This window comes from Anopheles stephensi, chromosome 3, assembly GCF_013141755.1.
Source record: "Anopheles stephensi strain Indian chromosome 3, UCI_ANSTEP_V1.0, whole genome shotgun sequence".
Classification (NCBI taxonomy): domain Eukaryota; kingdom Metazoa; phylum Arthropoda; class Insecta; order Diptera; family Culicidae; genus Anopheles; species Anopheles stephensi.
The window spans coordinates 1,761,870-1,778,019 of NC_050203.1; the positions used below are offsets into that span (position 1 = coordinate 1,761,870).

Below are 16,150 nucleotides of genomic sequence, written 5' to 3' on the forward strand. Positions count from 1 at the left end.
CTCATTCGCCCCACGGTATGGCGCTACGAAGCAAAGGATATTCGGTGGAGTAATTTACTCTCTCGTTCGGTCTCGCTTGCACCCACTCGACAGTGGATCTCGGCCGGTCGGAAAAGCGTGGAAAAGCACGCTGCGTCGGATGGACGGGGACCGACCAGCAAGAGTCTGCAAATGCTTGACTATCGCAGCTGCTTCTGTCGGTGGTGCTAGATATTCGCTGACGTTGGACAACGTTCAGTCAGTTCGCAATCACGCTTTCGCGCGCAAGGATCACACTGGCCTGTGGCGCGTTTGTCACCAAAAGGATCGCCGCTGTTTTAACGGTCGCGTTAAAAATTAAGCACATGAGCTACGGGCCTTTGCGGGCCACGGTGAAGTCCCTTTTTGATCTGTAACGTGGTGACAAAAGGCAGCAACTGCACACCATGGATTCCTAACCCGTTCAAAGGATGCGTGGCGTAACGGAAATTAATATTCAAAAATGTCATAATGGTGTTGGAGCGTCGTGAGTGAGGAAAGGTGTGTTGCGCGTGTGTGTGTGGGTGTGTTCCGGGAAGGGGTGAAATTGGAAGCGGCAAAAAGTGGCCAACCGCAAAGACGTGAGCTGCTAAAAATTGAGTGCTTTCACATGCCGCCACTTCACACCGGGATTTAAACGCTTTTGGTGTCGTTCGGTTAAGCTTTCGTAAATAGAAGCGCACGTAGATAGTAGTAGGCTTGCGTACGTGGTGTCGGTGAAGTGTCAAACGATCGTTCTCAGCGTATCCGGCTCGTCAGCGGGAGCCAAGTAGAAGTTCTTCAAGTTAACACCCCGTACCCCGTTAAAGTGGGGTGAAGAGGCTGACACGACTAAGGCGCTCCGTCCGGAACAAGGTGAGAGGAACGACTTTCCTAGGGCCGAACGGGAATTCTAGTCAGCCTCCTCCACTGCTGACTAGCGTAATTCCTTGGCAGGAGTTTAATTTTGCTGTGTGGTGCAAAAAGAAGCTGAGCTCCGTTTTCTTCAAACACGGTTCGAACCGCTCTCCTCAAGTGTGGGTGTGTGTGTCAACGCAAGGCAATGTGAAGTTCGTTTGCCTTTTCGGCTAAGGCTCTCGGAGCCCTTCAAGTGGCATTGAACCAGATCCGTTTGTTCTTTGTAGCATGGATGATGAAGTTCTCGTGGATTGCTATGTGACTTTCGTGGAAATGGATACATTTGATAACGATCGTGCCGTTGTGTTTACGCTACACGGCTTCACTTACAGAATGTGACATTATTGACAGTTATTGGACGGACATTCGCTCATACGCTACGCCCATAATGGCCGAGCCAACGAATCACCAGACGCAGTCACATCCCGGAACCTTTCACGTTCAATTTGTCAGGGAAAGTTTCCAGAGCAGAACCTCCAATTGCCGGTTATGAGATTCTTCCACTGTTTACTGACAAATAGTCCGTCCCGTAGCCTGTACCGGGAGGTCGGACAGAAGTTTCCGTCCGCCCACTCCCCCATTCGCCATATTGCTTCTATCGCACACAAAACGCGGAAGTTCTGTAACTGTTCTCGACATGCTTCCCCACCCTCGAGGGGCATTTTTCATGGAAAATTGAAACAGGAAAATGTTTCATACTTTCTCGGGATACCCCTGTTCCCTTTTCCCCCTTTTCAACCCGTGGAAGGGGGCGTAGTATGGTAGTGATCAAGTTTTTTGCGACCCCGCATGATGGACATCAGGCATCAGGCCCGCCATCTGGGGTGAATTCTAGTTCGTAGCCGCCCGGAGCTAATGCTCCATGATTTATGAAAATCCCTATCGATACTGGTCTTTGAATGCTCATACTTTTTTCACGATTGAAGCCTCCAACCTGTAGCGGGACGACGAGATCAGCTGTGATACGGCATTGCAATATTATTTGCCACCCCCCATCATCATCATCATCATCACCACCAGACACTTCCTGTTGCCCGGAACAACCTTCCCGGAAGTAGGCATTCCGGGCGGGAGTAGCATCAATAACACTCCACAGCGCTCTTTGCCCGATCATAAATCCATATGTTCGCTAAATATAATGCGAATAAATAAATAAATCAACAAAAATCCTGGAATCAATCAGCGGCAGCACGTTATCTAAACACGTCACAGAAACTTAAACACAATAAACGCGTTTAAATCGTACGCTCGTAAGCGCTTAATCCGCAATGGCGTAACGTACTGCGTTAGGCTAAATATTCTTGTCCACAGTAGAACGCCGTTCCGTACAGTAATCAACAGGTTGTGAAGCTCTTGGGAGAATAAACCGTATTGCTGCTGCTGTCGGTGATGATCAGTTTAATTATTTTTACATTTTTATCGACGTCGACGCGTTTTTCTTATACGCCCATTCGCCCTCACTGGTGAGGTGGAGTTTCGGTCGCTCGTTAAACTTTCACCGAAGGCGCTCGTTAGGCGTACTTGCACGGTACGGTGTTGGTGTTGGCCGTTTGAAGCTCGCTTGCCGCGTCTGCGTTGCTGTAAATTAAATCTCTTTCGGTACGACGAACGGACGCGATGTCGCCCGTGAGTTGTGGACCCCTGTGTGGCAGGGATGACTCCTCTCCATCGCTCATCATCGTACCTTGGCCGGCGTTCAATAAGTTTGAAAGAGCGTGTGTTGGTCGGTGTTTGACGCAGGAAAAGTGATAAACAGTAGACATTGTAGGTGGCCATCGTTAAGCTGTAAGGGAGGGCCTGTTTCGAAGCACGTGAATTCGCTTTGCCGTCAACCCTTTAAGGCTTACCCTTGTTAAGTATTTTGACGCCAGCAATGGTATTCTCAGGCCGATTGTCAAGTGGATCGAACACATCAAAGCGACCGTTCCACTGGCGGGTTGTGAAATTGGGTGCCCAAAAAAGGAAGGTAGTGAAAAAGCAAAAAAAAAAACAATTTTAAATCAAGAATTTGTCAAACATGATGGTATTTCGAACAGGAGCAAGCCCACACACACACACATTCGTTAACAGTTGAATGCGGGAGGCTGGAGAGAAGATATTTGATGTTTGTGCGCCCGTCGCAAACTATTAGCTCTGGCAGGAAGACGAAGATACACGATCGTTTGAATCGCTCTCAATAACAAATAATGTACCCTTGCCATTTCCCTCGTACGGCATTTTTCCCTCACACGGCGGCATGGTTCGCAAATAAAAAAAACACGGGCCACCATACATAAAGCGGAACTACACGGCCAACAAGCGGCGCGATATGAAACGGCATTCCGCAATCATATCGCGTTTGATTGCATCGATAATAATAAAAGAAAAATGTCAAAACAGCGAAACATTAAAAGTTTCGAACGCGAGAACGTAACGTGGTGGTGGTGGTTGTGTGTGCCTTCCAGCTATCGCAACCCACCCCTACTAGGGTAGTGGCAACAGCAGTTTTGTTGCTCCATTTCTCATTTTTTTCTTTAAATTGGAAAACGATTCTAAGCAGTTGCCTCGAAAAAAGCAACCCTCAGTAGTAATCCCACTCACGGCTGTCCTGCGGCGTTCTGTGAGGAACTGTGGAATTGCATTTCTATCTAGCAGCGGACGCCGTTCCCTTATCACGAACGTTTTTGTGCGTTTTTTGGTTCGTTCCCTCGCTGCTGCTACTTGGAATCATTTCACAGCTTTGTAGTGATATTTCTCATATTCTATAAGAAGCATTTCTAACATCTCGCTAATCCTCTACCCTGCAAATTCACACCCACTCGCCTTCACAGTGGGTCCCGCTCGGTCTCGCCGGAAGATTTAATTGGACGCACTTTCTGGGAAGTGATATTTTAAAATGAAATATTTCATGTCGTCCCTTAATGGTGTGTGTGTGTGTGTTGGAAATTTAAAGGAGGAAAAGTTTGTTCGGCCGTCCCGTTTTCCGCAAACCAACAATAGCGGGGCACGACGCCTTCTAAGACTGTTGTTCTGAATGTCCTTTTTTTTGCATTGCTCGGCTTAATGTTTTTGCGTGATCGAATCTATTTTTAAGACTGTAAGGAGCGAAACGGTGTGTTTTCTGTGGCCAGGTCCGCTTTACCCGAATGTCCTGAGCCTTGCTTCTTTTTTTTCTTTCTTGTGTTCCTGTTCATTACGCCCGCCATCCTCGAAAGGGTTTATGGAATTAATCTTTTCGCTCCAGTGCTGCCGAACGAGAAATCGCGTTCGTTGTCATTCTTGATGCTCTTGTCTTATTAAGTTCTCTTCTGTGTAAGTTTTTTACTTCTGTTCTATTGCATTTTGTACTTCTCTACCAAGGGGGAGGGGGGGCGGCTTACAGCTTCATTTATGGTTGGGACTTTCTTTCTTTTCGCCATCCGTTTTTTCATTATCGTCCTTTTTTCAGTACAATTGATTGCTGCACATCATCAGAATCGCTGGTTGGTGTTTTGAATCGGTTTTTTGTTGAACATTCTTCTATCACAAAAGCAAAAGTCCGAACCGAAACCAATCGCCTTATCATTTCTCATGGTAGATTTAATCATTGGTGATTGTCCTCATTTTTTTTCCATCGCCTGCCTCCCTTACATGCACTCCGAGACAATGACCGTGTGGCCCTGTGGTGTGTGGATAAAATTGGGGGCACGATTATGTTTCACGTCTCGCACACGAGAGGGGCACGTTATTCGCTCATAATGTTTTCTTTTTATCGGGATTTCCCCCTCCGGTTAAGTCCGACTCCGGACGGACAAAATCAGACTTCAAGTCCATCAGGCTAGTCCTTACAAGCCTAAGCTGATGTGTAGTGTGGCGTAAGTTGCACAGCCGTTGCCGTACGCTTCCTCCACAGTGGTCCTCTCCATCCGAGGAAGGGGCTAATTTCCAGCAGCTTTCCGAGGATTCCCCAACTGCTTTTAGCACTCACGGCTAAAGTTCAACCACACCAACAAAACAAAACTAGCCTCCAGCAACGCTCCAACGAGCGAGAGACATCCTTTTTTTCCTTTTTCTTCGATCGAAAGTCATGGCATAAATCATACCGACGAGGCGGGCAAAATTCTATGAAAACCCTAACCCCAGCTACCATCTCTCCAACCGAAATAGACGCGCGGTAACCTACGAGAAAACCCACAACTTTGCAGCACGGTGGGGAAAGCGCAGTGTAGAGGCAGCCGCCACAACGCTCCTTTTTCTCAGCCACCATTTCTTATGCACACGAACTTTTCTTGATGTCGGAAAAGCATCCCCAAAATAAGAAAGGAACGTACGGGCGTTTCGTCCCATTTCTTGTTACACTCTTTTTCCCGTAAGTACGTGGTTTCTTTGTAAGCGTTTACGGCTCTGGTATGCTCGCAGTAGGATTAATTTTCATATGCACTTCCTTTTACGCACGCACCGATACGAGCTCCAGTACGACGTGTTGCCACTTTGAAGATAGATTTAAGTCGGTTTGCTCTTTGCAGCGAAGGTGTGCTGCGGTTTAGACGGGGGGTTTTGCTTCGTAGCACGTTCCTAAACCACTGTTCTCCTTCTGTCTTACCTGAGTTCTTGGAAGCTGGGTTACTTCGCTCCGGTCCTCATATCATATTTAGCGCGCTGCAGGACATCCTTGTCACTAGACGGTTGTCCTCGAAAGCAAGCCACCAACCAAGGTTAATACATTTCGTATGAATACATTATTCATTTACAATATCAAAATACCAAATCATTCCCATTATCTCTGCATTCCGCATCCCAACACTGTACACTCCCCCTTTTTCCCTAACGACTGTGAGTCGTTAGTATTGATGAAAATTCAATCCACTTCCCGGAACCGAAAGCACACCGCAAGCTAACCCTACAAAACTGAGTGGGAGTTTCTAAATACTTACAAAATTGATCTTCCACTTCGAAGCACCGACCAGCATTTCCGGAAATAAGTCTTAAGGAAACAGCCAGGATTCATTACACTGCTCGAGACTATAAAAAAAAATCACGACTGACAGATCTCCGACACCGGAGGAGCTCATGTACAGAAAAGCCTTTTTTGGACGCCCCGAAACCCGGAATGATACCGATGCCGGAAGATGATACATATTATCTTTCAAAGCCAAAAGATTAATGAAACATGAAAGGAGATGTTAAATGTATGCCCGGGCGTTTTTTTCTTTTCGTCATTTAAACTCAACTTGTTTGAGGTTTTGAAGTTCTCCGATACGGTGTCCGTATTGGGACCGCTCACCGCAAATATTGCTCAATTAATGAGTTTCTGTTTCGATAGAAAATTGCATTCCGGGACAATGGGTTCAAAAGGCAGCAAATAATGATAAATGGGACAGAATTTTAAAAACTTTCCTACAACCATCCATTACTGCGGTAACCGCTCAACGTTATGGCCGAACCAAACCGTACCGGAGTGGTGATCAATCAAAAGTGTGTGCCAGCGTGTGTGTGAAGGACCTTCATTGGTTTCCCGATTGTTTCATTGCTCCAGCTAGGAGCAGACACTTTTCGCACGCACAAGCACAACCGATCGGAGCATTTATTTTACAGTGTGACCACGGAAATGCCTGCGGGGCAATTGGTACCAATCGTACCAAAGTAATTTAAGTAATGGCGTAATGTAAATTGGGGTCGATCAAATAGTGTGCTGGTTGTGGGTTTTGTCCTGTAGTCTGTGCAGCAGACTCATCGCACCGCTCATCTTCAAAGCAAGTGTCCTTAAAAACTCATCACCGAGAGTGTGCGAGCTCGACGCAAATGTTTCGAAAGTCGCCCCCCATGCTGGAGCTATTAAACTTGCCCGAAAAGTTTGATTGCATGTTATTCATATCAGCGTGCATCCGCTAATTGCTTTGCACTCTAAACTGCAACTTGCGCCGCTACCTTTATCGTATTAGCAAACGGTTTTAACCGTGCGATGATTTGCAAATTGTACGGCGGCTCCATCCTGTTGTCTCATCGCGAGTCCTCGTCTGCCTCAAGTACCGCGCGGTCGCTCGCTCGCTCGCTCGATAGAATCAAAAATTTAAATTAACAAAAAACACTCCAGAGTACTGTGAAAGCTGGGTAACCACAGACAGTACTGTCGCATGGCGTGGTCCATTGAGTGATGCACTTGAACAAAAAAAAACTCCCCAAAGGTAAAGACCCGCAATAATGCGCATAAACTGCATATCTGCATAGTAAGCAACCTTCATTTCCGCAACAAGGTCGACAGACGCTCAACAACATACTCCTGTGCCCGGGGACCTGGGAAGGTACTGTGCGGTACAATTCAATAGCAGCGAGTGGCGAGATTTTTGTTGAGTTGAAAATTGGATTTTTCTCGTGGACCGTCGGAGGGTAGGTTCTGTGCTAACTGAATCAACCGCCCACAAAGCTGCTTAGCTGAAATGGATGAATTTCACTATTTGGTTGAAGTATGCGAAGCGGGATCGCACATTGATCCAAACGGCAAACGATAACAATCCACCCGTGAGGAGCGCATATAGTTGGATCCTTCATCCAACTCCATTTCTTTCCTTCCACAGTTCGATCGGCGAATCGAGAAAAGGCGCTCGGCGAAATGCATGATTTGTTGAGCAAACACACAGCATGTGCAATCACACTCCTCAGCCCGGCTCCGGAACAGAGAATCTGCCCTGTTTTCTTATTGCTGATTTGCTACCAATCCGCCTCCAGGTGTGTGTGTGTGCAGGTGAATCATCTTTGTCCATTCCCCGACAGTTCACGCTGCCGTTTGCAGCACGCAATAATGTCTTCCTGATGGTGCACGTCCATGAACCTTCGCATCGGTTGGGAAAATGATACATTCTTCGTTTCGATTCACGTGCCCTATACTTCTGTCGGCCAAATTTCTCTATTTGAAATGAATGCAACTCCGCCTGGAGATGATTAACGATGCGAATCTCATCCACCACCCAAACTTTCGGTCCGATGAACTGCTTGCTCTACGGCACGAGGCAAGCAATAAGAAGCATACATTGTGTTCGCTGCATTCACAAGCCATGATTAAATCCCCGCCCCGCCTGGACGCGTTATCTCGCATTCCCACACTACGGGGAATATTTATCCGCGGTCCCTGGCGAGAAACTTTGCCGTCCATTTTGTCCCGCTCGTTAAAGCGTTGAAGAATGTTTCGGATATTTCGTTGGCAAGGTACGAGCGAAGCGTTCCATTTAATCCTTAAGTAGTGGAATGTATTTCACCAGAAATGGCTAACCACGACCATCCATTGCGCTCCGCTAGTTCGTTCGATACGGTGTGGGGGGGGTGATAAAGTTTTGGAAACCCCGAAGGTAGATAAATAAGGATCAGTTCGGGAATTGGCCCTCGTGTCGAAGTAATGATTGGTTTGGCTTCACATCCGTCCGTGTCTGGCAAGCGTTTGCTCGAACTCGCGGTGGACAGGGTGTTGACAAATTAAAACGGGGAGTCAGCGTTGCTGCACCTGTCCTACAGCTCCAACTCACACTCGAGCTGGGCGGCATCGAACGCCAAACTTGGTGGGACGCGCGGATCACACACGGTGTTCTCGATAGCCTTCCGGGCGTCTGCCATCAGCACGCGGAAGTTAGTCTGCGTGTAGTCGAGTTTGTCGTACAGGAAGACGGGCAGCTTGTTGCTCATCACCCACAGCGACTGTTGGGGCTCGCGGTCAACCTTCAGATCGTTCGGGAAGGTCAGCTTCTGTGCGTTCTTCTCCACCACGCCGAGATTGTTGCGGTTGTAGGGTTTGCCAAGATCCCAACATCCGACCCCCGACTGCTGGACGAGCGTGAAGAACTGCACATTGTTCTTTCCGACACCCGCCGTGGACGACTGGCCCATGCGACCGCGGGTACCGACCGGCTGGAACGCCTTCGCTGCCAGGCCGAATCCTTCCCAGACGGTTTCGTTGCGCAGGATGGAGGCAGGAACTTGGAACTCCATGAAGCTGGACATGGGGTGGAACAGTAGCATGCGATCTCCCGAACGATGAACCGGCGCGAGGGACATACCGAACACACCGTCCGACCACTGGAAGTTGAGCTCCTGGTAGTTGTAGTCACTGGCGAGCGGGTTCGGGTTGTAAAGATGGTTCGTCGTACGCCAGCTCTTGAACTTGCGCATATCGAACACGGTGATGCCGTTGCGCCACACATCGGCGACGTATGCGAACGCGTCGTCACACTGGCCATCGCGAACGTCCACCACGATGTTCGTGTGAAGCGAGTCCTCCTTCACCTGCTCCTCCGGCAGGACGTACGTGAACAGCAGCTCATCGTTCTGCAGATCGAACGCCATAATCTTCGGTGGGCAGACCTGCTGCAGGTTGGTGAGTGTGTCGGTGACACCCGCATCCAGCACCCAGAGACGATCGCACTCATCCACCTGGATGCGGTAGACGGACATCATTTTGGAGCAGTCAGGGTTGCGCGGCGACGTGTGGTAGCTCCAGTCCGGGTACGGCATCAACGGTTGGCTACGATCCTGGGCCGGCAGTGGCAGATAGGACAGAGTGGCCGGTACACCCGGGTTCCAGCGCGGTGTCGTGATGAACAACCGGTCGCGGAATCGGTCCACTCCGAGCGGTAGATTGTTCTCCGGAATGAATTCTCTGCGGGAAGAGGCCAACTTTCAGTCTAGTGTCACGAAAATCGCCCAAAGATCTTTGCTTACCGTGTGCGGATGGCGTTATTGCGCAACTGCAGCGAAGGATACATGAAGTCGATCACCTTCCAGTGGTAGACGGTGTCAAAAACGTTCTTACCGACATCCTCGAGGAAATCGTTAGCTGCCCGCTTACCGCCGCCTTCCAGTCCCACCAGCGGCCCTACGTACGGTGTTGCCAATCGTTCCTGCTCGCGTTCACGCTCACGTTCGCGCTCCCGCACCGTCCCACGCTCCCCATTAACGGCTGGTGATGTGCGGGTAAACGAACCATGCTGTGGTCCCTTCTTGAACGGCGAATAGCTACCAACCGGACCGGTAATCACAGCCAGAACTAGCAGTACCCCTGCCAGCGCCAACCACAAGCGTCTCCCGGACGACATCTCCTTGTCCTTCCTTCCAACAGAGCAAAGCTGAGGGCGGAGAAAGGAAGAAGGTGAGCTAGACGGGAGCCAGGATCGTGAAACTTTGTTCCCTGCAAGTGCAACCGGACGAAAAGTAATTTGTTTCGCAAGATTTCAAACGACGATGTGAGAAAAACTTTAACCCCTTGTCCACGATGCTCATTAGCTGGAAGTGACGGTACTGTGCGAACGTGACGAGAGACAGAGACCACCTGGTGCGTATGTGTGTGTGTGTGTGTGTGTGTGTGTGTGTGTGTGTGATGGCGAGCAATATCTGGTGGTGGTTTAAGATAAATGACAAACAATTTCGCACGTGCTTCCAATATTTGTCATCGCTATTCGGGATAAAAGGGACACATGTGGACGACCATTCATCCCTTCGCCGCACAACATCTGTGACATTCAATTTGAACTAAAAATACCTATGCGCTGGTGCTGCTGTGGTACCTGCCCAACTTTCCAACGCCATGACGGGTACGGGAAAACAAAGTGTCAAATTTTATGACGTACGCGACGAGGGGTGTGGAGCTTCGGCGGCAGGTGATTGATTCCACTTAGAAGCGTTGGGGCGTTGTTAAAGATTTATTAAATTGGCAAATTTTAAACTTCCATCAGCTTGCAGGGTGATGAACCCTTTTTTTTTGGTCGTCCTTACCCCTTCCCTAACGTGACCTAAAATAAGGTTAAAAAAGGGTCGGATCCACTGTATGGGGTTTTTGAGGAGTCCTTGAACGGTCTATTGCTACCGTTGGGTGAGCACACATCATATGTTAGCCACACGCACCGTCACGCACACCTCTAAACAGCCCCGAAACTTGAAATGCACGATGATGGGGTAGACGCGCGCCATTGCTCACTGCAAGGATTTAATTTCCTGCAGAACCTCCCGACGGTTTACGACTTTCGCTGGGGAGAAGAAAAAATCACCCTATCACTCGTTGGAGCTTTTACTACCTTCCGGGTTGATGGTGGTAGCCAGAACCGACAGAGAGTATAAAAGCTAATTACCTTCCAAAAATATGCGGGGATGGCTTTTTTATCGTCTACCAACAACTAGCGGGACATTCGGCCGGTTGCCTCTTGACTAATTCATACCGGCCTGGCGCAGCATGTCGTTCGGAGCACGACAATGGTCCTTCCCGTCAGACGTCCGACACTTTGACATCGAGTTTGAAGCAAGCATAATGAAGCTCCTGATGGGGAACACTCTCAGGGACGTGTTTGGCTCTGGTCATGATCCTGCTGATCGCTTTGACTTGTGGTTTAAAATTAAATAAATCAACACCATTACGAGCGGGAGAGCAAAAACAATGATGGCGCGGGCTTTTGGGTAATAAACGAAGGCGTCATGGTGACTGCCCCGCGAATTCCGAGGAATTCTGGAACCGAACAGGCTTCCGTTGGCTCGCCCGGGAAAGTGGCACTAATAAAGATTCAATTTTGATTAAAAATTTGTTTCGAAATAGAAACAATTTGCACAGCTACTTGATGCTTGCTCGGAGCGGAACACTCATGTATGACGACGGTGTTGGAATGTTTATTTGTTTGTTTGTTTGTTTGTTTATTTTGGGCCACATCTACCAGTAGCAGCTGCTCGCGCAACTGTTGTTGAACTTGTTCGGTCTCATTAAATATTGGAATCTCCAAACCGCTCCGTTCTCCAGCAGAAGGCTACACGGGAAGGAAGGAAGGAAGGACACACTGCCCCCGGAGTCCCGTTTTCCAGAAAAATGAACGGGAGTGTGCTGTTATGGAGAAACATGTCAACGACATAAACAGTCTCTCCGGCAGAACTCGCCCGCTACAAAGGACCAAGCAGGCTTGCTGGAAGTTGAATTACACGGTCGGTAACTACGCAAAATTCCATGAAAATACACACACACACACACACACCGAGGAAATGCGGGCCGGGCTTTGCCTTTTTGATATTCAAAATGCAAGTCGTGGGTTTTGCTGCTCCACTGCTGGATTTACATGCAGTTCCGTCAAATCCCCGTCGAGTTCTTCCCTCACAACAAGGGCGTCCGTTTTGGGTGGAAGAAGATGTAAGATTTTTTTGTGTTGTTGAGCCATTTGTTTGAACAAATGTAAAAAAAAATTTGTGTTGTTGAGCCATTTGTTTGAACAAATGTAAGATTTTTAAGCTTAAACGAAGAGAGGGAAGAGAGTTCTTGAGCATCCACAGACGGGTGGCAAGAAATCAAGACACAAGCGAATCGCTGCTGCCGCTTAATGTTGATTCGGCCGTGAGATGTTCAGCATACTGGAACATTTTTGGAAACCAGACCGATACTCCCAGACCGATGAGCCAGCGGTAAACACTGCGGCAGATACGTACGACGCCAGCTCACCAAAAACCTGACCTGATAGCGTATTTATTCAGCGGACTGGAGTGGAGTGGAGTGGCCCGGATGTGTGCTGGATGTGATCATCTGCCATCCCACCGTTTGGCGGGCCACACCGAGGGAAGGAGTGCATCGTGGTGGAAGATAGTGAAGCCAGAAATTCTGACAACAACCATCCCGGTAGACGAATACTGATTGGCGTCCGAGAGCGAAAGAGAGCAGGCTGCTCGGTCGGAAATGGAAAACCTTCCGGCGTTGAAATTAAGCATTATGCTGTGCACCATTACTTTCCCATAATTACACGGCCTTCTGTTGAAGGGCTGCTTTTTTCCTAACCCGACTCGCTAGCCCCGACCAGGAGCTGTAATCTTTACTTACAATTTGGTGTCGTTAAATTTGCGTTCATTAGAGGGCGCTTGTTGCTAGCGAGCTGCACAAAGAGAATAGGACGCGGTGTCCACCACCGGCCGTTGCGCTTCATAACTCCCGATAGCCATTTATCTGGCCGGCCACAACGGCCCGATTCTAATGGCGGCGTCCATTAGGGCCTGTCTTCTCCAGCGGCCAAGATGCGCGAGGTTAAGAAAAGTTTCATTTGAAAGTAAAATCTTTCGCTCGCCGGATAGATACAGCGAGCCAATGCTGTAAGGTGTTGGGAGCAGTGCATATTTTAATGCACCAAACTGCATACAAAATGCCCTCCAGCGGCGCCACATAACAGCTGTGTGTGTGCAAGTTTGGCGTAAATTTTTGCTTGGCTTGACCAAGTACGAACGGTATATGCAAACCGTTTTCTCGCTAGTTTAATGCTCATTTTAAAGTCTACGTTGTGGCCTTGCCACGTGGAAGAACGAGCTTAACCTGTTCAAAGTTGTACCCGCCGAAAAAAGGGGCCTAAAAGAAGAAGAAAAAGAAACGAAAACTCTTTAACCCTCGTGTACCACGCACGAACGCGTTCTATGTTCGGAGTAGTCGAACTCGGTGGCCTTGCGCCCAGATATTGGCGGCCGTTTTCGGACCAACGGCAGCAGTTTCAAGCTCCACGTTCCCGCGCGCTGAAAGCTGTTCGATGAAGCCGAACCGAAAACAAGCGAACCGGTGGGGCCGTGCCGTTCGATAGCAAAACAGGTCGGTCACAGGGTATGTTCCGACTCAGAAACATGACAGTCCGTCAGGCACTCCAAAATGGCTTGAGTAAGGTCGTGACTCTAATATTCGGGCATGGCAACGACCGACCAACCTGTCGTCTACTTAATCTTCCAGCATCTAATGTAGTTTCAGTTTTTTGCGGTAGATTAAATCCCGAGCTTTTAAAGCAGCACCATGAAAACGGTTCTCCGTCAACTGTGCACGGCCACCTCGAGAGTACGCAATTAGTCGATCGGACCGATTGCCATTTCGCGGCTTTAAGGTGGCGTGGCACGTTTCAAGGCGTGCAATAAAATCAAAAACTTGCGTTCGGAATCTAACTCCAACCGAGTCGGCACGTCCATCCATTGCACATTTCTGTGAACCCGTTCACTTTAACCGTGCATTTTTCGGGGCGGCTGTGTGACATAAGTGTGGGCCGAGTGTCAAAATGATACACTGGCCGCACCCCACAATGAGGCTCCTTCACAATGAGCATGTCTCGGTCCAATTAATCCTGAGCGTGGTTGAGCAGTTTCGGGTTGACAATAGTGAGCGCCACCCGAAACACTAGGCATTGTTTATAATGTCACGGGTTAATGCACGCGTGGTCGCAATTCTTCTTCAGCCAGCTGTGTGTGCAAGGATGGAAAATCTAGCGTCAGTTTTTGTTCTTAATCCTAACACACTAAACCTGTGATGATGACGTTCCCGTATGACACAGGGTGTTCATCCGTTATCCTTGGAGGTGCTGCCCGAAACCAAACACGGTGGGATAATGTTTCTGTCACTCAGCGAGACCTCTACAAAAAATCAACAAGTTTATTTTGCTCTCTCTCTCTCTCTCTCTCTCTCTTTCGCTCAAAGCTGTTTGTAGTAAATGCATTTAAAATCTAGCTTTTGCACCTGCTTCTACCGGACTGTTGTGCACCGGACATAAACAACTCTCTTCCGTTTGCCACCAGACCAACGGGGGGAGATACGTCTCTACGTAGCCAAAACATTATGTCACCGGCAACGCCAAGGGGATGACGCTCTTCTGCGAGTGGTGTGTTGACTTAGCAATTGGAAACTACCGCATGAAGTTCATTCCGCAAGGTGTGGGTGAATAATAAACCCTTGCGCCCTCCTAACGCGTCAAATCCTCAAGCGAAACAGCAAACATGACAGTCAACCGACCAAACTGGTTTCTGCATGCATAATGTCTGATGCACTTAGTTGCTGCATCGCGTGCCTGGCAGACTTTAGTTCCGCTTTGGTCCTCTCCCACACTCACACACACACACATTCATCGAACAACAGTTCCGGAAGATTCTTTCCGATACTTCCTGCTATGTTTCGTTGGTTGATAGCATCCCCTTGAAGAACAAGTTTAGGAGATTACTTTGCAAAGAATATATATCTTTCTTGTGCAGGCTGATGGAGATTGGTAGAAGAAGATAATTCTACACTTTGGTATGGCTCCCTGCACACAAAATGGAGTCCACGGGATATTTTTACAAAACACCTGCACTAGTTCCTTACACCAATACACAAGGAAACGATCACGCTTTAAGCTCGCAACTTACGCAGATATGTTCTTGCGCTGAACTGGTCTATCTATCCGCTTGCCTACTAGTTGAACTACTTCTCTACGGTCCCACACACACTCACACTTAACCACGTGCAATACACACGCACAAAATCTGTCTGCGGATCGTGTGTCCGATCGCGTTCACAACGCACCTCCAAATGATGCCGCCAGACGAATTGGGCTTCGGTTTTAAGCTCGTTTGACCGAAACGAGTAGACTCCGTCGCTGTGCGTGTGCTGTTGCAGATATGCCCTGCTCGCACCTTCACTCCCTGCCCGGTGTCGACCTATGACGCCATCGCTCGATCTGCAGACGTAGATCTACTAAGCATGCAACCCGCCGGCCGAATGTATCGGCGTTGGGATCTCGCTTTCGTTGGACCAATTTGCTACAGTAGGTGCCATAATGGTAAGATTCTGTGTGAGCGGGAAGCCCCACATTGGACATTGAAATTAAAGCACGCCCTACACTTAACGGCAGGGGACATGTTTGTTTAGTCCGAGCCGAAAAACAACTGCTCGGTTGCCTAAGAAAAGCCTCAGAGATAGCCCTCTGGAAGTTAACCGCTGGCCGGTTGCTTAATTATTCTTTCAACTCTAGCTTCGTTTTTCGTAGTTTTGTAGTCGATTTTCTGACCAATTATCCGGGCAGTTTGCCGGTGGAAAATGCTAACTACCCACGGCGTTGGTCAGGCAAGTAATCTTTGTGTCAAAGCCCGGCACAGATGTCGATGACGGTGCGCAACTGTCAATCAGCGTTCTTGTCAGCGTTAGCAATCGCAACACGCTGCTTGCGGGCAATAATCTGTGTACCGCAATCTACCCCGTTGGGGCTAGACAAGAATTGGGAAACCATTCTTCCACGCTGCTCTTACCGAAAAATCATAACCTGCTCTTGCTAAGCGGTCGCTTTAGGGAAAGATCTCGGCGCAATTTGCGAGCTTCCGAGCGAGTTCGCCGTTCATTTTTCAACCTTTAAACTAAGTGTCGATTTTGATCTAGCCCGAAAATCCTCGAACCACCCTACCTCGAAAGTGAGACAAAACGATATCAAAACTCATCAATCACCCGGCAAAGTTCGTTCGTTACACCTACAGTGCGTCCAGTTTTCGGGGGTGCTCTACTGCTCTC

General features: G+C 48.6%; 2 protein-coding genes across 5 annotated transcripts in view; one reads left to right on the plus strand and one right to left on the minus strand.

Annotated features, from left to right (window-relative positions):
- Positions 1-252: 252 nt before the first annotated feature.
- LOC118512138 (opsin-2) overlaps positions 253-16,150 on the plus strand; it is a 37,007-nt gene continuing 21,109 nt past the window's right edge. Inside the window, exon 1 of one of the 2 annotated variants that reach the window (XM_036056155.1) lies at positions 253-873. The gene's annotated coding sequence lies outside the window, so the exon portion shown is untranslated. Of the gene's footprint in view, positions 874-11,798; positions 11,818-16,150 lie in introns of those variants that run through there. The other variant, XM_036056156.1, reaches the window with a different exon arrangement.
- On the minus strand, positions 8,091-15,317 carry LOC118512139 (protein yellow-like). Of its 3 annotated transcripts, none has more exons than XM_036056160.1 (3): positions 15,173-15,317; positions 9,580-9,983; positions 8,091-9,517 (listed from the first exon to the last, which is right to left on the minus strand). In XM_036056160.1, exons 2-3 carry the CDS (start codon positions 9,951-9,953, stop codon positions 8,374-8,376), a joined length of 1,518 nt encoding a protein of 505 aa, XP_035912053.1. In that variant the 5' UTR covers positions 9,954-9,983; positions 15,173-15,317; the 3' UTR covers positions 8,091-8,373. The 3 variants fall into 3 exon arrangements, with proteins under 3 accessions (XP_035912053.1, XP_035912050.1, XP_035912052.1); XM_036056157.1 differs by having other exon boundaries at positions 15,016-15,183; XM_036056159.1 differs by having other exon boundaries at positions 9,580-10,045; positions 15,016-15,183.